The following is a 23,961-nucleotide window of genomic DNA, read 5'->3' on the forward strand; positions in this document are numbered from 1 at the left end:
ATATGAGAATGTGCATAGGTTATATGCAAATACTACAACTACACCATTGCATATAAGAGCCTCGAGCATTGTGGGTTTTACTATGTTTGGGAGGTCCTAGAACCCATCTATCATGGATACTGAGGGATGATTGTGCTAACTTCTAATTATTATACAAGTTTTTCTTCAGTTTGATCTCATGGGGCAGAATCCACATTGGGTCTTTATTGCATCCCTGCACATAGGGGATTCATAAATGTTCACTGAGTGAAATCATGTCGTGGGTGTGCTGATGCAAAGACAAGCAGTACAACCACCACCCAGAATTAAGATAAATGAATAAAAAAGCAAAAACAAGGATATAAAATAGAGGAGGGAAAGAAACTCCCAATTTATAGTCATTGGGTCAGCATTTAATCCCACTCCTTGCCTTTTGCTAGCCCTGCCATCTCGGGAGAGAGGGCCGTCTGGAGAGTGCTTTGGCAAGTTGGGAAGGCTATTCAGGTAAGCAAGGGTGATTGTTTCATGTGACACAGAGAAAGGACAAGTGAATGACAACTGTGCTGCTTGGCTTAACTCTTTATCTTTTCACCAGGTATTTCCCACAAATAACTGTGAAAGCTTTTTAGAAAATCTTCTTTTCCTCTCTCCCTCACAAGTCTTTCGGGGATCATGCTGTACAACTATTTGAGCTGTATAACTGTACAGCTCAGTTGCTCAAAATGCTGGGGCTGAGACTCTGGTTGATTCATCTTTGCCTTTGTCACAGCACCAAGCACAAACTCTTGCCCAGGAGAGGGTTATTTACTACATTTAAAAGAGAAAGAGAAAATGAATTGCTTGTAGTACAATGAGTTCTGGTATAGAGGATGGTGCGCCATTTTCTCTAGACAACTCCAGGGCAACAGAAATCAGCCCATTACTAATGGTTTACAATGGGGCAGGAGCCCATTAATGTCCAATTAAACGTCTGAAGAGACACAGAATTTTGCTTTTTCATCAGTAACAAAGCAGAGGATCAGAACAAAATGGGGAAGAAGACCACCTGAGAAGTTGGGAGATGGCGGGTCAGTCCTCCACTCTGCCACTTTCTTTCTGTGTAATGTTGAGTACCTTACATCTAGCCCTCTGCTTTGGTCTTGTGCAAAATCCACATGTTGGAAGAGACCAGAAGTTTTAAGATGAAGTAACAGTGGGTGTCTGGAAACTCAGAACATTGGATCTGTCATATCTGTTCCTTTGGCTGGTATGAAGTGGTTGCTGAAGGCTGGACTCAAAGCTCCGTGGGCCATAGCTTAAAACCACTGAAGTAAGATGGTTATATCAAAATCCCCCCTTTCCAAGACTTGGTGACTTCCTGAAATACAATGGGTTTCCCTAACATTTATAGAGGCAAACTGGGATCTAGAGAATGATAAAATATTCTGTAAATAGGTTCCAATTTTTTCAAACCATAGAAACTGGTAAGCAAAATTTATTTATCTGGGCTGCACTGGAACCAGACCAAAAGGAGGCTGTGTCATTGTCCATATCTATAAGTTTTTTAGACACAAATTCATTTCCTGCAATAAACTAACTACTGGAGAATTTTAATATTTTGGGTCAAATCATAAAAAACTTCCTCACATCTTCTCATCTACAGTTCTGGGGTTAAACATTGTTGATACTAGGGAATGTTATTTCTGAATTGCTTTTCAATAAACGAGACTAATATTTCCATGGGCTTTGTTCACCTGTTTCTGTAATGAGTGATTTGGCCATTATTTGATTTGAGTAAACATCAGTGTTTATGCTTATATGGAAGAGGCTTGCTTGCCTAACCTGGGTATGCGGTCCATTCAAACACCTAGACTTTGCATTGATAGCGTGAGTGGTTCTGTACTGTCTGTAGGAGTCTATGGCAGGTTTCAACCAGATCTCATCGGGATACTGAAGGCATGGTACCAACTAGGGCGACTCGGGGAAGTGATGGAAGGGATGTTGCACCAGGGATCAGGTTACCCACATTTATGAGGCGTAGGAGATGCTCTGGAACTAAATTACTTAAATCCACATCCCAGCTTGCTTTGGTCAAGTAACTTTAACTTAGGGGGAGCTTCAGTTTTTGTATCTATGAAATATAGATGACAATCTCTGTCTTGCCACCCTCCCCGAGATTATAAAACTGAAATCAGATAATGTGATGTGAAAGGGCCTTACAGATTTCAAATGGAAGTGACATTGGGGAAGTCTTTTTGTCGGCGTGGGTTTCAATATAATAATGATAGCTAACGTTCACTGAGTGCTTGGCATCTTGCTAAGAGCTTTATATGTGTCATCCTATTTAATCCTCACACTTATTCTCTGATGGAAATATTATTTTCATCTTACAGATGGCAAAACTCAGGTTTGGAGAAGTTAAACAAAAAAGTTACCTAGCTAATAAAGTCACACGGCTACGAACTGATATAGCGAGGTTAAAAGTGAGGATGAATGACGATACCTATTCTATTAACTCAGACTCATTAAAAGAATTATACAAGTGATTCTACTTTAAAACTTTAAAATACGATGTCAGAAGGGATCTTCCTGTGAGTGATGAGCTGGTGTGGTAGAAGGATTGAATTGCCCAGACAGCTGAGTTATAACTGTTTATTTAATTGCTTGATGATGTATCTGCAAGCTCAAGGAGGGTGTGTTTTAAAAAGTACCAGAACTCTGCTTCATTTATCTCATTGCAAATAATATATGCAAGTGGAAATGGGATTTTTATGGGTTTTTGCTTATTGCTCGCTCATTAGTTGCCCCTCCCACAGTATATTTAAATGAACTTAATCAAAAGGAAGCACGTTGTTACTTTTCTAAATCATTTTCCTACTGTAATAAAACTAAGACCTCCACGATTAAGAAAACATTTCATTATAAGCTTAATTGCTAAATAAGTCAACCATTTGCTATTTTTTTTTTTTGAGACATACCTGGCAGAAATCCCATGTGAGTTAAATAGGAAAGCTTCACAGCTAGTTAAGTGGAGGTGCTCAGACAGTTGTGAACTATTTCAGGAGTTGCTAATTATCTTAATTTCTCATGGTCATTATATTTTTAAAATGAGATAAATGTGATGTACTTTCAAGATGATATTTTTTGACGAATTATACCTCCTGTTGCTAAAATGACACGTCTTTCTAGTCTCATATCGAATTCCAGAGTTCCATCTTTTCCTTTCACAGATGAGAAAGCTGATTTCAGAAGGGTTTAGGAGTTTCTCTGAGGTAACATCAACAACATCATAACCACCATCTTAGTCATAATAGCTGCAGCAACTAACATTTATTGAGTGCTTATCATGAGTCAGGCACTCTGCTAAGCTCTTGAAATGTACACATTACGCCATTTATTCCTCATGACAACTTTATGAGGTAAATATCGTTATTATCCTCAATTCACAGGATGAAAAAAACAGTCTTAGTGAGAAGAAAAAACTTGCCAAAGGCTATTCAACTAGTAAGTGGCAGGACCAGGATCTCAAGCCAAAGCTCCCACTCCTGCCCGTCAGGCTGTACCGCCACTGACTCGTTGGTCAGCAAGTTAGCATGAGAAACCGTGTTGTTTACACGCCTACTACACGTACTGCCTCTCCCGAGGCAGAGTATTTCTTTACAGTTGCATTAGGACTCAATTCTGGGACTTCCCCCCCACCCCCCATAATTTGGTCCCTGGCCAGGGATAATTTATGCAATTTACTATCAAACTAAATGGAGGTAGACCAGAAAAGGTTTTTAAAAGTTCACTTGAACTCACTAAGGGCCACTGCTTGGGGCATAAAAGTTTGGGCATTTGCTTAAGGCTGCTGCTCTGAATTCCTTGGGGGAAGGGGGAATCTGGATGCAGTTTCAGCTCGAAACGTTTGCTAATGATTGTGGCCATCATAGTGTGATGAGTGAGACCTTTTTTCACTTGTCCACCCCTTGCCAATTTAAACCCCCTTCATTACAGCCTTGGAGGGAAAACAAGAGGTCAGTGCCAAAAAAAATCTGAAAAGGTGGTTCTCTGATCTTTTCACAAACAGTGTCTTGCAAAATTTCTCCCAGACAGCCTTAGCAGTTGTACTGTCTCACAGCCTAGATATGTAAGGCCAAATGTTGCATATTTTACATCTAAAGCAACTCTGATAATATAAGGTGCTTATTAGCAGAATTAAAAGTATGCCTTTTTAGTTTTTGCTGAACCATAAAGCATGCACTCTGAGGCTTTCTGGCCACATGATAGGATTGACCCTTCACCCAAGAGATAAAAATGGTACAAACCATTGCACAAATTCCAAAATAACCTCCCCTGATTTAAGACAGAAGCTATGACTATAGCATGGTTGGCACATGAGAAATTTTTACATTTGATTAGATCCCAAATGTCTTAGTCACACAGGAAAGGGCTCGTAATACAGTGTTAAATGTATGAAGCAGAAAAGAAGTTAAACACACAGTAGATCCCTGTCATACGGGAGGGTCACATGTCTGGACTTCTGGGAATGCCCATGTTGGGGCTCCCACAAGAGCATATAGTATTCTACATATAGGGCACACGATGGGCTCAGTGATCTCATGGTTTCGAGTTGCCAGTGAAAAAACATTATTAATCTTGGCTAAAAGTTATTAAATCCTCATATTTCACTTTCTCTTCCCTTCCCTTATAAGCATTACATTTTGGCTCTCTTTTTGAGACAACTTTTGGCTAGAAAACAAAGTATTTTATCACTTCAGAAAAATGACTTCATAAATGACATTAGTTGAGATCAACAAGGCCCTCTTGGGGTGAGACTACTGGGTAGCCAGCAAGGCTCAGTTGTTAATCTCATAGTACAAGTGACTTAAATTCTTGCCTCAGCAAAATGTCCAGTTACTACGTGCTATGGATATTCAGGCTTGCTTTTCAGAAGAATACAAACAAAGAATGCTAAGTCATTTAATCCCAAGTGTCTACTGTATAGGGTACAATTTCAACTATGTTATGAGTGATAGACAGGACAGGAAAGAAAGACAGAAAAAGCATTAGCAGTGATATTTGGTGGGTATTAGAGATTATTAGTATTGTTGTTTCCATTATAGCCTTTTAAGTTACCAGTATCTCTAAGTTAGCATGTAGAATCAGAAAAAAGCCATAAAAACATAAAAACTCTTTTGAAAGACTAGGCTAGATGTCAACAATCTCTTTAGCCTGAAGAACCACTAGATGAAGTCATCTAACTCTATGGAAGACAGTAGATGACATTGGTGATGTAAAAAAAGGAAACAATGAGAGGGGATAAAAAGGAGGAGGAACAAAAAATGAGATCGGAGCAAAGGAAGAAAATAGGGGGAGCAAAAGGAAGACAGAATGAGAGCCAAAAAAAAAAGGACAAATAATGAGACAGATGTTCCTGAGGCTCCTCCGTGCCACTGGTTTCCTGGGCCTATCTCACGTCCCTATCAAGACAACTCCTAGAAGTTGTTCATGTAATTAGAAGGTATTGTAAACTTCCTGAGGCTGAAATCATGGCTCCTATTCATAATCATGACTGATATCTGAAGTTGGAAGGGGCCATGGACATAGTTGCAAACGGTGATTTAGAAACATTTTGGTCACTGAAAGGTTTTATATTGTGTATAAGACCAAAAATGAACACCTGACACCAATATTTATATTTTTAGTTGATGAGTTCAAGTGTATAACTTAGAGACTTATTATAAAGCAATACAATGAGAACGGGGAAGCTATTTTGGTAAACACAGAAAGTGGCTATCAGGGATTATGGCTACTGGTGGTCACATCCAGTTCATTTCTGCTTTGTTTGGTTTTAAATGTGTAATAATGAGAAAACCCTTAGTATTACAGAGGAGTTGCTAATGGAAACAGGTTTTACAGCTCACCTTGCAATCTTAGGATATGTATTTTTACAATTAAACAGACATAATTGAATAACTTAATGATGAGGGCAAGAAGTATTTACTTTGGTAGTGCAACATTTTTACAACTGTTACTACAATTTTTACAGTTTAACTTAGTTCAAATCAGGTTGAATCAGTTAAAGTTAGTTGTTTTAACATATTTGAATATTTTTGGTGAATTATTTAAAAACACTTTAATAGGACAAAAGGTAATAAAGCAACTCTGTGGACTAAGTTCTGCGGGCATAGTTTGAAAAATCTCTAATTTAATACAACAAGCAACCCTCCCCCCTGCCCCCACTTTGGGGGTGAGAAAGCTTGACCCCAAAAGGGTCAAGTCACAAGCCTAATGTTACAATCTCAATTACTTAGAGCTAGTCTTGTTGTCAGCAATACTTACCAATCTTGAAAGGGAATAAACTTGGCCATCTAAATGGGATTTTGCTGTCAAATATTATAATAGGCCAAAAATCCTAGTGTGATTAATGACAAGTGAGCAACTATCTCAATGGCTAGATATAATAAACATCTTTGTAAATTCAAGAATATGTGACTTTGTACTAAGAATATCTATGTTTTCCCTTTTGGGGAGTTTCTAATTTTGGACATAAATGTATTTGCTTAATGTCACTGTTCAGCCTTGAATTTACCGTTAGACCATTAAATCTGTAGTTAGAAAATAGTTTCCTGAGGGGTTTGATTCTTCTGTGACTGATGAGAGAACAGACCTATTTTACAAAAACTCCTGTCTCCTTTTTTCAGACTATTGCTTCTTGTTCTGTCTTAGAAGGTTTGCTTGATCCCAGGTATGCAAAAGAGTTCAGGGAATTTCATGGCAATTCCTGAAGTATCTTAACCTCAAAAAAGTATAACTCCTTTTTCTAAATCAGCTTTCTTTCAAACTTATACTGGTAGGTCTTAATTTTTACAGCTTTACCTAATTACTTCTTCAATAAAAAAGCAGCTTCCTGACATTTGTCTCTCACTTCTTTTTTCCTTTTTTCTTTCTCCCCTTTCTTGCTTTTTAAAAAATAACCACCTGTCCTAACATTTATTCATGTGCTGTACTAGAAGTTTTAAAATTACATAAGACACAGAAAAGGCTTAAATTGCACTGGCAGACTTGTCTCAATGTAGAATGGCCTTTTGCTTTGGATAATAAGAAAGAGGCCAAAGATGTTACTCCCAACAGAGGAAAGCAGGTAAAAATCAAAGGCCAGAAAGAACAAGTAAACTTGGCTGATTAGAAACATTTTCTTCAAATTGCTAACAAAATCAGTGCTTTAATTTCATGCCTGTCTTTTATGGCCATTACTTCAGTGAAAAAGCTTTATGAAGTTGAAGGAAGTGAATCCTTCATTTCTCTTAGAAATACAGGTACAAATTTTGGTGGAAATGTATAATAGACTTTCAAATTCTCTCTATGGCTGAGTTGTCCTGTCTCAATTCGATAACTAGGCTTTTTGCACACTGATCTTCCTGTTACAAGTATGCATAAAAATGTATAAGTAGAATAATTTTAAAATAAAATTGAAGTGCATGGGTTATAGTGATCTTGGCTAAAAATACTTCAAACCTTTAATATTTCCAAAATAAAGAAATCCAAGCAAAAATGTAATACCTCATTCAGTTTTTATATCATACCCAGTTTTTAATATATAATTTTCTAGTGTAATATGAAGCTAATTAAACTTCACCTAACTTTTACTGTTATAAAATATTTATTCTTTTGTTCCTTTAATGAAAAGCTGTTATTCTGAGTTCCCTTTTATGAGGAGATAATATGGTTCCTATGAGTTAATTAATAGTAGCAATTTCACATCACAAGTAGAATTTAGAATTCATAAACATAAAGTAGAAAAAGTGTAAGAACACAAACTTTAAAAAGTTAACAAAAGAAAACAAAAGGTAAAACTGCATTGCTTATAATCCCAAAGTATACTAATTTGCATCAGCATTGCCCCTATAGTATTTTAACTCTTTGAAGCTTTCCTTTTACGTGTATATATAATTAGTAAGCTTTGATTTTAGAAAACAGCACTGAAGTGTTTCTCAGAAACCCAAGAAGTTTGGAAAAGAATTCTCTACCTTTTAATTACTTTTCTAGGGGAAGAATTTTCTTATGTCCTCTCTCATAAATTGAGGAGGAGCGAGCTAAGTGACTAAAAAGAATCTCCAGGAAGTGGTGTAACTGTAAAGGCAAATGTCCCCAAAAGGTTGTTGACCTGCAGTTCAATGACTCCCCCTCCGCTGAGGGTATTTCATCTGTCAGGCTGATTCTCAATCCTGCAAATAATGTGAGGGCCAATTATGTTTTCCAAAAAGCAAGCCACGATGTGTGAAAGTGTCAAGTGTCTGATTAAGCTCCTATTTAAAAGGATCTTTAAAAAAATCTGACTGCTGGAAATAAGTCTTGCTTTCTTTTTAGCAAAGGCTGAGTTTGTTTAAACGCAGCAAAACTATTTTCCAGGGCTGATCTTGACTCTTAATTCATCAGCGTGGACCACCTGCAGGTTAGAATGGATCAGCTGTGACCCTGAACTATGGGTCTGATCAGGGACAGAGATAACATGGAAAGCATCCTGAGAACATCGTGTCATCACACTGGTTAAAAACATTGAGTAGTTCATTGTCCCGGCCTTGTTAAGGGCAGAAACAAGGAAACAGAATGGAAAGAAATCAGAAGAGATAATGACCTGGAAGAATACGTCACTGGCTGCTTTTCAAAGGGAAAAGCTGGAGAGCCTGAGAGGGCATCACACAGCAGAAGAGCAGGAGCCAGCATTACTCGCACGTGGTCAGGAATGGACATGGGATGGCAGTGCTCATTTAGGTTTCATTTCATTTCATTTTCAATTAAAATGTTTCATTTTAATTTAAAAAGCTTATTCGGAACTTGATTTATATTTACAGTAAGTGAACTGGTAAATGTGACTGACCTGGCTGGACAAGGATCCAAGTTGCACTCCTGGAGCTTGGGTTTGGGTTTGATGTTCTCTGGGTAATAGTGACAGTACTGGTCGGCAACCACACGGTTGCTCCGAAGATCATAACACTCAGCTGATGTCAGCTGGTAACCTGCAGTATCAAACCATCCAGGCAAGTTTAAACGCACATGCCAACGCAATAATTTCTTTATACTTTTTGGCTAGCTCACATTAATGGAAATTATTCCCCAATGCCTCAGTCATTTCCAGGAAAAAAGACGCATAATTGGAAGGCTCATTAATTTTTGCAGACCTCAAACACGGTGTTTTTCTCAACTAATCCACTCAAGTTTTAATAATTAAATCATATTATAAGGCTTGAACTTCACCAGGGCATAGCTAGGTTATAGGACTCTGTAGTAAGCACTATTCTTTTCATGTCTTTTGTGCAATTTAAAAATACAACACGGAATTCTATATTCAAAAAAGACCATCAGTATTTATATATTAAAAATCTTATGCAATGACATTGACTTGCCTCCTTAGTACCTGGGGTAGCAGGCAGAATAAACTCCCAAATTAATAAATAAAGTAAATCCAACATCCCCTTGGATGATGGGGGGAGGGTCAAGATCACATCCTACCCACTGCCCAGAAATACTACTTTTCCTAAATTTAGCTTGAATGGGTTGAGCTGAGTAAAAGGACAACAGAGACCCCAATAGTAGCCACCATGAATGCTGTTTCCCTATAGAATTAAAAAACCCCACCTCCCTATTTATGGCTTTATTTAAAATCTTTTGTCACTTCTCTGTGTACTAAGTTGCTAGCTAAATATCTCTTAGCCTCCAGCTATAAATTTCTACTGTTTAGAGAAGCCTCTTAAAAAAACAAAAGTCTTGCTGAGTAATAATTCTATTCATGTGTTTTATCTTTCCTATCTGCCTTTTTATTGTCCTATAGGTTTCTGGTGGAGTGGTGATCAAGATTTGGGGGGTAAAAAACAAATGCACAAAGAGAATTAAAAAAAAAGTTAGGCTGTTTGTATCGTTCTTCCCTAAACTACCCCCTACATATATTATCCTTGGCAGGTGCTTGAGTGCTGTTATTGCAAAATAGGAAGCGATATTTAACTTTTTAAGGGACTTGCAAAAGATTTTAAGAAATCAAAAGGAGGCTTATAAGCCAAATTTCCTGGCTTGAGGCTGTGTTCTCAGACCACCCACAAAAATTAATTGTTCATTAAGGACTTTAGAAAAAGACCTTATAAAATTCTACTGTAAAGATGAAAAGCGTGGAAAGTAATAAAAGCAATGGGTGAGAACACAAGTTCCGTCTAACTTTCGTTTTATTAAAAAAAATCAGGTAGCAAAATGATATTTTAGATAAGTAAATGTACTTTCAGTTTTCGTTGTATTCTAAAGCTAATTTTATGACAAGCTAATCATTTTATAATTATCCATGTAATAATTTCAACACAAGGAAAAAGTTTATCATATAGGCTAATGTGGGCACAACAAGAAGCAAATTACAAATCGGAAATTATGATTTTTCAAAATCATAATTTGTCAGCTTAAACCTGTTTCTTTGAACTTATTATGGAGTGTATGAAATGAAAGGATAGAACAAAAATGAAGTAAATGACCAAAATGGTCCAATTATCATGTTTTCTAAAGTTTCACAAGGCATTAGGAGCAACAATTTTTAAGCAGCAATTTTTACTCTTAGTAAAATGGCCAACTGGTTGAATGTGGAACCAGAAACACAGAACGGAACTTAGAAATCATTTCTTCATACATTTCCAGCTGGGCCATGAAGGGGGAAGGAGGCTGGGGTCCCCACCCCCTCGCTCAGAGCAGTCCTCCTCCTATCTCAGATTCCTGGTTACAATTTCCTTTGAATAAAGTTTTGCTACCTACAAACACCTGAAAACCATTGATAGTTCTGTGACTTCTTCCCTTAGATGTGAGGTAAATGAGACCCAAAGGGGTTGGATATATAGGAATCTAACATTCGTTGCCTTATTATAAAATAAGCTAGTGTCAAGGTTACTGAAATTATACTCTGACAGCAGCTCTATGTGAAACTGACATAGAGTGCATACAATTGAATTGCTATTTCTCACAAGGTATGGTTTTCATTTTTTAAATAAAAAAACATCATTTCCTTACATTTCTTTGAAATTATTTCCTGTTAGTTATTAGTAGCTATATCAAAATGTATTCCCATGAAACATTATAGTAATTGATGATTCATTTTAAACAAAACCATTTTCTATTCAAGACAGATAGAGCAACTAGAAAGGTACCATTCAAAATGCTTAAAATGTTGACTTCATATTAGCAGTTATTTAATGACCATGCAAAAAGCACTTGATGGCATTTTGAATGACTACTTTTAAGCTAAAACCCAATACTGCTCTATAGAACCACATTTTCAGTGGTTTGATGACATCATATAGACAGAGACAACATAGCTTAAGATGAATAACATCACATAATCTGTTCTACAAAAATTGATGGGGCATCATTTGTCTTCATTTTGAGGTATTCTCCTTTTATCTTTTGTCAAATTAATCTAGTGATATCTATGTGGATTAGCTATTTAAAGTTAGCTAGTTAACTGGTTTCCATGAAGCTTCAGCCAGAATTTATCTGATGTGTTAATTTCCAAAAGAAAATACAAATAATTTTATACCCATTAAATTAGAAAAACTTAAAAAAATGATAATCCATGAATACTGGCTCAGTTGGCAATGAATCTAAAATATTCACATACTGCCTGCTAACCTTCTGGAAAGAATTTGGTAATATATGCCAAAAACCACAAAAATTCTGAAATTCCTTGATCTAGTAACCTCACTCCTGAGTATTTATCTCAAGGAAATAATTTGAAAGAAGAAAAATACTTAAGGTATTAAGTTATTCATTACATTATAATAGTAGAAAAGTTTAAGTGAAATAAATGATCTGCTATAGCAAAATGTCTAAATGATTGGGAAATAATTCAAAACAATTATTATATAATCACTATGATTATGAAGAGCAGCAAATGGGGCAAAAGAAAATCTTTTCTAGTGACACAAAATGCTATCTTTGTTGCAGACATGATGGAGCAGAGACAGGAATTTACTTTGTGACTTTTCAGGGGAGATGTATTTTAATGAATAGATAAAGCAAATGACAGTCCTTTTAATGCATGGATGGGGGTGAAGCTGAAAAATGATGGAGCCTAAGTCAACAGTGCAGTGTTTTTTTTTTCCTGACAATAAACTATTTTCCCTAGTTTAGTAAGCCTGACAAACCCTCTTCACTTGATTCCTAAATAAATGGCCTTACCTTAGCCAGAAGAGTAGTTTATACTCAAATGAATGTGTTTGCCTCAGGACCAAGTTATTGCCAAATTAGGATATTTCTAGTCCCGTCCTTCCACAAAATCAAGGAAAGAAGTAAAGATTGTTTCCTCTAACGGGACTCTACAGACAGAAAATGTGCAGGGGGTATTTCTATTGAGGCATCTGCTTCAGGATTTGGCTCCATTCAGAAGAGAGGGTCTAATCCACCGTAGCACTCAGTTTTCTCCATGCTGAAGCTACTCTGCTCTCACAACAGCCAAGTCTTTCCTTTCAGAAGCCAACAATTTCTAGAACACCATTACCTCCTCCGCACGTTGCTGAGCAAGGAAAGAAATCCGTCTCCCTCCATCGGTGGATGATAGGCTGATAGAAGATGAACTGGACAGTACTGTCAGCGGGCCCCGAGTTACAGATCTGCGGAGACAACAGGAAAGCAGAGCTAGTGCGACAGGGCTGTGCTTTCTGGGCCCCTGTAGCTTTGAACAAGGACGTAGGGTAGGACACATGGTCTCAGTCTGTTTGAGGGACTGCATGGGGGAGAGGTGGCAAAGCCAATGACATTGACCTCACCATTTGACCAACAAATGGTTCCTGCGTAAGCCACACTATTGCCACCTCTTCATTCTGTTGCTACAGAACCAGGTTGATAAGCATGACTCAACTTGTGATTCCACTACCTTCTTATCCTAAGCTAGTATTTCCTTTCCCTCCTTTATTTCCAACCTCTCTGGTATAACAGATAAAATTATATGGATTTGTAAATGTGGGCTCAGAAATAAACAATTTGTCCTAAGAAAATTATGAATGCATGTACTGCAGAAAATGAAAGCTACTGTCTTTTGTTAAAGAAGAAAAAAAACCACCCCCAGAGAGTCTAAGAAGTAAGTAGCTCTTTCCTTTCAGAGACATACATGGGTCTTTCTGTCAAAGTAGTAATTCATGTATTTTAATGTGCAAAGTTGCCAGTTGGAAATGTGCTGAAATGCAAATTCCTGGGCCCATGCCAAAGAAGTAAGCAATTTAAATGTAGATGGTCCAAGAACCAAACTTTGAAAAACACCAACTTACATTATACAAGCAATTAAGTTCAAATAAAACTAATACTTATGGAAATTACAACTCCCTGCTCCTCCCTTTTTTTGAGACAGAGTCTCAAGCTATCGCCCTGGGTAGAGGGCTGTGCTGTCACAGCTCACTGTAACCTCAAACTCTTTGGGCTTAAGTGATTCTCTTGCCTCAGCCTTCCAAGTAGCTGGGACTATAGGAGCCCCCTCCACAATGCCCGGCTAATTATTTTTGTTGTTGTTGCAGTTGTCATTTTTGTTTTAGCTAGCCTGGGCCGGCTTTGAACTCGCCACCCTCAGTGTATGTGGCCAGGACCCTGATGACTGAGCTATAGGCACTGCCTGCTCTTTCCTTTTTAAAAGGGTGAATGTGAGACAATAATTCCTTAATGGTTCTTAAAAGAACAAGGTTGAGAAAATATACTTAAAAAGAAAGAGAAGGAAAAGGTACCTAACATGAACAGTTAATTTCATGAAGGCAGAAAGATGTGTCACATAACACTTAGACTGCTGGGCAGGGCTCGGGCTTCTTATATGAAAGGAGGGTCCAAGGACAATTGAGAGAATCGCTTCTCACTCTAACTACATTACAGCAATCTGAGAAGCATCAGTCCAACTGAATCCTAGGGACTAAGTCTTTGTTAGGTATTTTTATGTTTTGGCCTTGGCCCAACTGCCCTCTATTTAGGCTAAATTGATGGATGTGGCCTTCAGATGATTTTAAAGATAGCCCAGTGTCTTTGCTACTGAATTTAATCAGTAGATTAAATATCGAGGATGCAGGAGAAAATAAGAATACCGAAGAGATGGTGCCAAAAATTGTTCAGTGTAAACTCTAGATCAGTTTTTGTAGTTTAGATGAGAAGAACACGGGAGTGTTCCTCCGAAAGTCCAGGAGAGGTGGAAAGGAGAAAGAAAAGAGGAAACCTACAGAACATCTATTACCCTGGGATTCTGACCTCTGGAGCAGTCAGGTCTTTTCTAATCAGAATAAACAGTGATATGATTCCTTGCTTTAAAACCAAACAGCTGAAGTAATACAGTGTCTTTCACAAAGGGGAGAGCGTGGTCTGTAGATTGATGTCTCTCAGTACTGTGTGTCAGGTACAAGGGGACTAACTGCTTGCTTAGGGATGTAGTGTTAATCACATTCTTTGAAAAGCTCTTTTTTTAGCTCACAAAAGCTTGTAACTATGTTCCTTTCAGCCACAGACACCATCTTCCAGTAATGCACGAAAGGACAAACACAAAGGGAAAGAGGAGAGGCCCCCGATACATGTTCTCTAGGCCTTTTAGAAAACATGGAGTTGTTCCTTTGGCCACATAAAAAATGTGAATCTACCAGAAATGTGATATTGTAGGTATCAAGGGAACAGGTACTGTTCCCCATGAATTCACAGCAGAAGAGTCATACAAAGCTTTGTCAGATTCAAAGGCAAGGTGCCTACCTAAGCTACTGGAACCTTTTCTCCATGAATCTTGGCATAATAGATATTAAAAATAAAAGCCTACTACTACTGTAAAAAAAAAAAAGAAGCTTGTAACTCTCTTGGGATGTGTGGTTATCACACTGGAAAGCCCTATTAGGAGAGGGCTATCATTTGAACACAAACTTGATGAAAATATTTAAAACAATAGAACATTAGTGGGCAGTGCCTATGGCTAAAAGGAGTAGGGTGCCGGTCCCATATACTGAAGGTGGTGGGTTCAAACCCAGCCCCAGCCAAAAACTGTAAAAAAAAAAAAAAAAACCCCCCAAACATACATTAGTTTAGACCCAGAGAAGTGGATATTTTTGCAGGGGTTTACTCTGGAATGCTAGAAACCAAAAGGAATTCTGGGAAAGTGAGGGGAAAAAATTAGAGTTTCTTATGGCCAAAGCAAGAAAGATACAGCAATACTTGGAGAAATCTTGTTCTAGAACATTCAGACAGTGCCAGAACTTCCCTCTTTATCTGGCTAACAGGACAAAAGAGTGGAGCAGGTCCTTCTTTCCAGCTCTCTAGAAGTTAGCAATGAAAGCCCCTCATTCCCTAAGACAGTGGCCTTCAACCTTTCTAATGCTGTGACCCTTTAATATATTTCATCATGTTGTGGTGACCTCCACCCACAAAATTATTTTCATTACTACTTCATGAAGTAATTTTATGTCAGCGTCACCATGACATTGATACCGGACAGGTGGCACCTCAGCTGAGTGGGGCTGGAGGACCTGTCCCTTCCATCTTTGGCAGTATTGGTGGTGGCAGCTGGCAGAGGAAGCAGCAGGCTGGAGCAGGCTGGAGCATAGGCAAGTGGGGGGATCTTCCCTCTCTCACCGGAGGCTCCAGTAGCCAAAGGAACCAGACACAAGCAGGGGAAGACACTGGCAATTCCTCCAGTGCATCCCTGATTGGTCCATTTTCAAAACCTGCTCCTGATTGGTCTATTTTCAGGACCTGAAAGCTCATTGGACAATTGCCCCTATATAAGCCCCTGAGCAGAGAGCCCAAGCACAGATCATAGCAAGGGAGAGAGAGCAGAATAGGAAGAGCTGTAACACTTGGATCCTGCTCTGCAAGAAGTTTGGCTCTTTGTAAGAGCTGTAACACTTGCATCCTGCTCTGTAAGGAGGTTTGGCTCTTTGTAAGAGCTATAACATTTGTTGAATAAAACCTAACCTACTGTTGATCCTGTGGTCTGTCAATTCATTCACCGAATCGTTGAGACCAAAAGCCTGGAAATCCAGTATCAAAAGTCCAGTATCAATATGAGAAACTATATTAAAGGGCTGCAGCATTAGGAAGAGGAAGAAATGCCACCACTGCCCTAAGAGGAAGAAATGAATGACAAAAAGGAGTCTGGTTGTTAAGAGGGAGGGTTAGTAAACACCCTGCAGAAGAAAAGTAAATAAGTAACTTAGAATATTGTCCTTAGTGAATTCAATAAAAAATATGCATAATGACCATATATGATGAGGCTGCATGCTTCCATTTGAAAACAGATGGGAAGTAAACAGTGAACTCTTTATCTCAAATAGATGAAACCCATCAGGAGGAATCCAAGTCTCTGGCCACATAATGTTGCTTGGTTTCTCCCATCTTGGTAACATTCCTGCTTTTCCCTGATGGATAGTCACATTCTAGCTGTAAAAATGATAGCCACCCCAGCAACCAGCACTGACTACATTTCCTGCTATGTGCAAGGTATATTTTAATCATAGGAAATGTAATCTTAACACAATTTATATTACAGTGAGAAAAATGAGGCTCAGCGAAGTTGAATGGCTTGCTTAAGGCTACACAGCCAAGGCACAGCAGAGTAGGATGTGAAGTTAGGTCTGCCTAGCTCTAAAGCTGCTGTTCTCTTCATGGTACCAAGAACTCTCCACAGGAGTATCATGAAAAACGTATGCATTTATCTTTAGCTGTTTCCTTCTATTTATCTTCTCAGTCACTTCCTAATTTTTAGATATTAACGTAGAAAAAAATTCTTAAAATAAAAAAAAAATAGTAAGACTAACCTACTGTCCGATTCTGGTGACCTGACCTGCTTATGGAGAAGAGCCTGCCGTGGCCTTTTTCTCTAAGTTTTCTTAATTCCTGAATGCTCAGCCCCTTATCATCATTCACAAATCCTCGAACATCAGGTTCTCGTTCTCAAGAGCATGCTGAAAGCTTCAGTTTGACACATTTGAGTTTTGGTGTAGGAAACTAAACACATCTGGCTTATGTAATTTTGACCTCCTTATATTAATAAGAAAAGAAGATGTTCTGAACCAAGCTCTTCCCCCTGTAATTATAATGTTTCAGTGTTTTAAATTCAACATAACCATGTCTCACACTAAAAGGAAACGGGAAGACAGAACCGGGTCCCTCTCCACTGCAACTGACTGCCTGTCAGGCAGGCCTGGAGGGCAGGTGCAAATGCGTGTGGAGGGTTGTGGTTGAACTTTAAGCCCACGTCAGCTCATAGGAGAAATGCTCACAGACATCAGCAAGTTCACAGCGACTCTCCCACTAACGTGCTGTGAAGGCACCTTTTATTTTTTAGTTGGCAAGAAGGTCATTTGTGAGCCTTTGGGATGTTCCCCAACTAAGTTTCTCTCTTTCACTGATGTGGAAACTTTTGTCCAATTGGGCCAGTAGTGGGGCTAGTAGTCAGGACTCCCCAGCCTGCTTTGGCTGTAGTTCAGTCCCTGCTCTGATGGAGACAGGCAGGCAAAGGGATCACAGTGACCTGCTGCCATGGGCCTCTGGGCTGGGACCCCTGGTGTCATCTGACTTATTCACACTGCTCTCGGGGCATCGGGATGTTGTGACTCGGGAAAGCTTAGAAATAGTGGAAGTATACATGCCTGCTAGGGAGAGAGTCAAGTGGGAGATGGTAAATGCCTCAGTCTACTATCTTTAATTTCGGGCTTCTCTGGCAGTAATACTGTATCCTGAAGAATTGCTGTAAAGATTTTTAAAAAATGCTTATGTTTGGGTTTTCACAGATAAGCAATAAGAATAAAATATTGGTTATAAATACCTAATTTTGATATGATTTCTATTTCATTGCTTTTCACCTCTGTATCTTGTGAAATCCATGGAGGCAAGTACCATGCATCCTACTTGTCACTTTCTTCACCATCATCTACAAGGTTTGGCAATAGTAGGTATCCAAACAGTTCACCAAATAAGTGTAAGAATGAACAGACAATTGAGTTGCATACTAATCATGGTCCTTTCAATTACTTTAGGAAATAAAACTGTTACCTGTGACAAATTCTTAGACTAGTTGACATCTTTTTATATGTTTTATATGTCTAGCAATTTGCCTAAAGATGTTACTGAACATCTTTACGGTTTCATGAACAATACAATTCATGAAAAAACCCCCAGTGTTATCACCAAACATCTTCCACCCCAAAGCACTTTCTACCTTCCTTTGAAGGCTATCAGTTCAGCCCACAGGCCCTTCATTCAGGGTTGCATAAGAGAAGTTGGCTATGGTTACAGCTGCCCACACCCTAGAGTAGGGCAGTAGATCAAAGACGCCTCTCTGCTAAAAACAGATGCAGTGTTGGCTAAGGAACAAAGAGGGTGGAGAAGACCCATCGGGAAGGAGATGCTGAGGAGCAGAGCAGACGTGAGTCTCCTGGAAGGACTATGCCAGCGCCCAAATGAAGGAGGAGGGCAGGAAACAACCAGGGCCGAGCTGAAAGTGAGAGAATCTGCTCTGTCTCTGTACCCTAAACCCATCTGTTTTGATTGGCAAAACATGGTGTGAAATCCCACAAGAATAGCTGTCTATTCTAATTAGCTTACTTCTGCATTCTTGGACTCTTATCAGCCAAAAGAGGTATATTTACTAGGGGAATCAATAGCTATAAAAGTTGGGTAGGAACATGAATCACTACTCACTATTTACTTCTTTTCTTTCCTAAAATTGATTAAAAAAAAAATTTTTTTTGCAGTTTTTGACCGGAGCTGGGTTTGAACCCACCACCTCTGGTATATGGGGCCAGGGCCCTACTTCTTTGAGTTACAGGCACCACCCCTAAAATTGATTTAAATTTTTTCTCTCAAGAACATTTGGCTTAAGATGATGATTTTCCCTTTTATGAGCGCAGGTTGACTGAAATGGGGAAGCCGTGTAGAACAGGACAGGTGACAAGGCAAAACTATCCTGGGATTAAAACATTTGCCAAAAATCAATCTCCAGTGGAGAAAGAATTGATTGCAGATGCTCCTTGGAGTTATGTTCCAAGAAATCCATCATAAGTTGAAAATTTCTTTAGTAGAAAATGCATTTAGTAACACCTAACCTACCGAACGTCATAGGTTGGCCTCGCCTATCTTGAATGTGCTCAGGAGACTTACATTAGCTTGAAGTCGGGCAAAATCATCTAACACAAAGCCTGTTTATAACACATTGTTGAGTATCTCATGTCATTTATCGAATACTGTTCTGAAAGTGAAAAACAGAATGGTCATGTGGGTACTCAAAGTACATGCATTTTTGAATAGTATGAAGTCAAAAAATGGTTAGTCAAACTATCCTCTGTTGAGGAGTATTTGTATTTCAGTCCTATCCAAGATTCACAGGCTGCCTATGTCTCACAAAGCCTTTCTGAATCACATTAGCTCATAGTGAATATCTATGGTTTTACCGTCCTTTTCATTTTCATACTCAATTATTTGTATCATTATTTCAAACTTTTCTATCCAGCTGTTTATCTCCCAAGTGACATTATAAGCTAAGAGAAGGCAGATAACATATTGATAGTTAATCTGCCCCCTATATCAGTAGCAATCATCTCCTAAATGAAGAATATATATTTAATATATATAGTATACATGTATACATGAGCACATACAAACACAAACACACACATGGAAGTTCTCCAGAATCCCATTACTTTGTACATGGTATTTCTCTCTAGTCCCTTCCTATTGTTTCTTGCTATTATAACAACAATTTTGGGATCCCGAATTACATGCAAGGTTACACTCAAGGCTATCTAGAACACAATATGCAGACATAATCTCTGCCTAATACTCTAACCCAGGGGTCCTCAAACTTTTTAAACAGGGGGCCAGTTCACTGTCCCTCAGACCATTGGAGGGCCGGACTGTGGGCCCTGGGACGAGTCGGCTGCTAAGCAGGACAGGCAGCGGTGGCAAAACCACCCAGCGGGCTAGATAAATGTCCTAGGCGGGCCACATGTGGCCCGCAGGCTGTAGTTTGAGGATGCCTGCTCTAACCAATACAAGCAGAAACCAGCTTTCTATTCCCTTAGAATTCTCAAAAAAGCTACTTTGGCAACAAATGGAATAATGCCAATCTTCCCAAGCAAATTTCCCCACTATGAAAATGGAAATGCATTGTGTAAATTGTCCTCTACAGAAAATAGCTGTTCTCTAGTTAGCAGTGTACAAACTGTGAGTCAGCGTTCTTAGCTCTGAGTATGCTTTTCATTTTTTCTTCTCCTGCATATGGTAGCTTAGGTGATTATCAATCACCTTCCTCTATATCTAATCTGGTTTTCTGCCTAAACTTTTCAAACAGGACAAACCAGAATAGGTATAGAATAGCTGCTCTCACAAGTGGAGCTGAGTCGGAGGTTCTGAGAAAGAACGGGTCTGTGACTGAGAAAGACCCTTTCATGAATCTGGGAAAATTCTTCTCTTTGGATCTGCAGCTTCAGAATAGATGCCTGTGGGGTGCGCGGGAGAAGGGGATACTAAGCCAAGCAGTCATCCAGCCAGTAGCCAGATCGTCCCTAAACATTAACGTCTTGGCAGATGTCACCATCCCTTTGCTGTCACGGCCTTTTATCTTCATGGCTACACCTGTGAAATTATTCCTGGGTATACTGCTTATAAATCGATCAGCCTTTTATTATCTCCAGAGAAGCTGCTTTCTGCTATTATGTGGGTAGAGCATTGTTATTGGTTTGAATGGAAGTTAAAGCATGGCTAAAGAAAATACAGTATCCACATATATGCACACAATGGAATACTATTCAACTGTAAAACAGAAAATCCTGTCATTTTCAACAACATGGATGAACCTGGAGGCCGTTATGTTAAATAAAAGAAGCTAGGTAGAGAAAGACAAATACTGCACAATGTCAGTTATATACGGAATAATCTATAAAGTGGACCCCACAGAAAGGGAGTCGAATGATGGTTACCCGAGGACTGGTTGAGGGGGATAGCAGGAGAGATGTATGTTAAAGAACATAAACTGTCAGTTAAATAGGAAGAATAAGTTTGAGAGGTCTATTGTAGAATATGGTGGCCATAGTTAATAATAATGTATCATATTCTTGAAAATCGCTAAGAGATAATTTTAAGCATTCTCACCAGAAAAAATAAGTGTATGAAGTAATGCATATTTGAATTAGCTCAATTTAGCTATTCCACAATATATGCATATTTGAAAACATCTTGTTGTACACCAGGCGTCCTCAAACTACGGCCCGCAGGCCATATGCAGCCCACCTACAGCATTTATCAAGCCTGCTGGGTGTTTTTGCCACCATTGCCTGTCCTGCTTAGCAGCTGACTCATCCTGGGGCCCACAGTCCGGCACTCTAATGGTCTGAGGGACAGTGAACTGGCCACCCTGTTTAAAAAGTTGGAGGACCCCTGTTATACACACTAAGTATATACAATTTTATTTGCATATTAAAACAATAAATTAATTACTTAAAAATAAAAATAGAGAACTGGTTTCTATCAGACAGTTTTAAGAGAGATGTCTACATCTTGAAAATAAAACTCTGCCATGCATTTTTAAACCTTTAAAGGACTGTTGTAAAGCTCTCTACTCAAAGCCTGTTTAAGTTTCAGAGGTGTCCAACCATTTTTTTTCCTGCAGCACTCTGGCAGAGTAAGAGCTGTCTTGGGCTACACAGTAAATACGAGAAAGTAAATACAAAGAAAGCTGTTTAGCAAATGAAAGGTCTGTACACGCTTTTCGTGATATCCGATACCACAGATGGGCAAAAAATGTCCTCACAAAATCAGCCCAAAGCCTGTGGGCCACAGGTTGGACACCCTGCTATACTGATTGCTTCCTGCAGTATGTCTGGTTTTTCTACTTTCTGAATCATCCGACTTTACACCACTAGGTCATGCAGGGTAATCGCACCATCCTGAGGATTGTTCTGTTTTGCTGACTATGAAGTAGGATTTTGGTGCTTCTAATAAAATTTATCCATGTGAGACTGATTTTAGATTTGAGCTGGGCATGGTGGCTTATGCTTGTGTGTAATCCCAGCAGTTTGGGAGGCTGAGGTGGGAGGATTGCTTGAGGCCAGGAGTTCAAGACTATCCTGGGCAACACAGCAAGACCCTGTGTCTACAAAAATGAAAATAAACAGCATAGCCAGGTGTGGTGGGGCACTTCTGTAGGAGTCCTAGCTACTCAGAAGGCCGAGGCAGGAGAATCACTCCTCTTGAGCTCAGGAATTTGAGGCTGCAGTGAACTATGTATAATTGCCTAGGTAACAGAGAGAGACCCTGTTTCTAAAAAAAAAAAAAAATACATATAAAGAGTATTTTATTAATCATCATATATATATATATATATACATAATACAAAACAGACTACACTTTGAATGCTACTAAAAGTTGGATTAATACTATGTGTTTAATTTTCAACACCTAGATGATAGAAAATGATAAATAATCAAATGGTAATCTTTTATTTTCAGTTATATCTTTGGGGGAGCTTTGAGGAGGGAAAAGTCATTTCATTACAAACACTGAAAAAAACATAATTTTCTCCTTTTTTCCTATACCTTACTAAATCAGCCTCTGGTTCATTTTAAAGTTTAAGTAAATTAATTAAAAAATTACATAATTTACCTTAGAACAATCTTACATTTTTTTAATTCCCATTTTTTTTTTAACTAAAACCATAGAAGAAAAATAATATACTCTTAGAAGCAACATGTCATCGAAAGAGTCATGGGCCAGAATTTAAGAGATGTTATTTTTAGTCCTGGCTTACCGTTGGTGTGAACTTAGGCAAGTCGCTCAACTTCTCCGAAGCTAAGTTTCCTTGCAGGTATAATAGAGATGTCAGCACTTGCTCTACTTAAACAATTGTGTGTAAAGTTATTTATTCATCCAGCACTTACTAGAGCTTATTGGGATCTTTTCGTGAAGATGTGAAGACAAATATAATTCAGTCCTTTCCCTTAAAGAACAGAGTGGGGAGATGTAATGTAAATAGGAATTTGCGGTTGGATTCATAGAGTGCTCTGGAAGGAGGAAATCCTGCAGATCAAACAGGAGTTAGTAAAGAGAGTTGAAGAAGAAAAGAGCATTCCTGGTAGAGGGTGCAGCACTCTGCAAAGGTAATGAGTTATAAGAGTGGAAAGTGTGGGGGGCCCTGCGAGTCATTCTTGGTTCAAACAGAAGGGAACAAGTCAAAGATGAAGTTAGAAAGTCGACCAAATCCAGTTTATGGAGGGGAACAGGTGCTATGCTATGGCTTTCCCTTTTCACCTCAAAGCAATGAGGAGAAGGGAGGGACTGTGCAGAATTATGGGAAGGGGAATCTTGGTTTCAGAAAACTAACTCTGAAGGCAACATAGACAATGAATCAGAGGCTAGAAAACTAATTCAGAGCCATAGTGTTAGTTCTGGTGAGAAAATGCAAATGTCCAAACTAAGAAAGTGACAAGAAAGATGGAGAAGAAAGAACAATTTTGAGATGTTCTGGAAGCAGGCTGAAGGGGGACACACAAGAACAGGGGAAATTAGGCTGAGTCAAAGGTTTCTGCCTTGCCTGGGGAGATAGTGTATTCATCCATAAGACAAAAAAATAAAGAAGATAAAACAGGTTTCTAGGCCTAGACAAGTTCCATTTTGGAATGTTGCAATTGTTGTGCCCATGGGATATCCAGTGGGGATGCTCAGAAAAAAGGAAATGGGCTGGATAAGATGCATTTGCCAATGCTGCGAGCTACTCAAATGTGAATAATGTTACTTGAATCCAGTTCTATATTTTCAGTGTATGTATTAACTCTTGCAAGGCCACTAGGGAAATTACTATTGTATACATAGTCTATTTAACAGTACTCAATGGGCTTTAAAAAATAGAGACATCTTTCACTTCTTTACTAGATTTTCTTGCTTAATGGAAATGTTTTAATCATCCCTATTGTAAGCTACCTCTGATGGCTTGTAGCTTCCTGCTCATGTTCATGTGGCTGGCATCTGGACTGGATTAAGAAGAACTAGCATGCA

General features: G+C 38.7%; 1 protein-coding gene across 1 annotated transcript in view; it reads right to left on the reverse strand.

Annotated features, from left to right (window-relative positions):
* Positions 1-23,961, reverse strand: part of ADAMTSL1 (ADAMTS like 1) — an 898,927-nt gene that overhangs the window by 193,750 nt on the left and 681,216 nt on the right. Inside the window, exons 9-10 of the mRNA XM_012813071.2 lie at positions 12,467-12,578; positions 8,822-8,960 (exon numbers count right to left, since the gene is read on the reverse strand). Of these exons, the coding sequence (XP_012668525.2) occupies positions 8,822-8,960; positions 12,467-12,578 (251 nt within the window). The remainder of the gene's footprint in view (positions 1-8,821; positions 8,961-12,466; positions 12,579-23,961) is intronic.

This window comes from Otolemur garnettii, unplaced genomic scaffold (genome assembly GCF_000181295.1).
Source record: "Otolemur garnettii isolate 467f Iridium unplaced genomic scaffold, OtoGar3 scaffold00006, whole genome shotgun sequence".
NCBI classification, from domain to species: domain Eukaryota; kingdom Metazoa; phylum Chordata; class Mammalia; order Primates; family Galagidae; genus Otolemur; species Otolemur garnettii.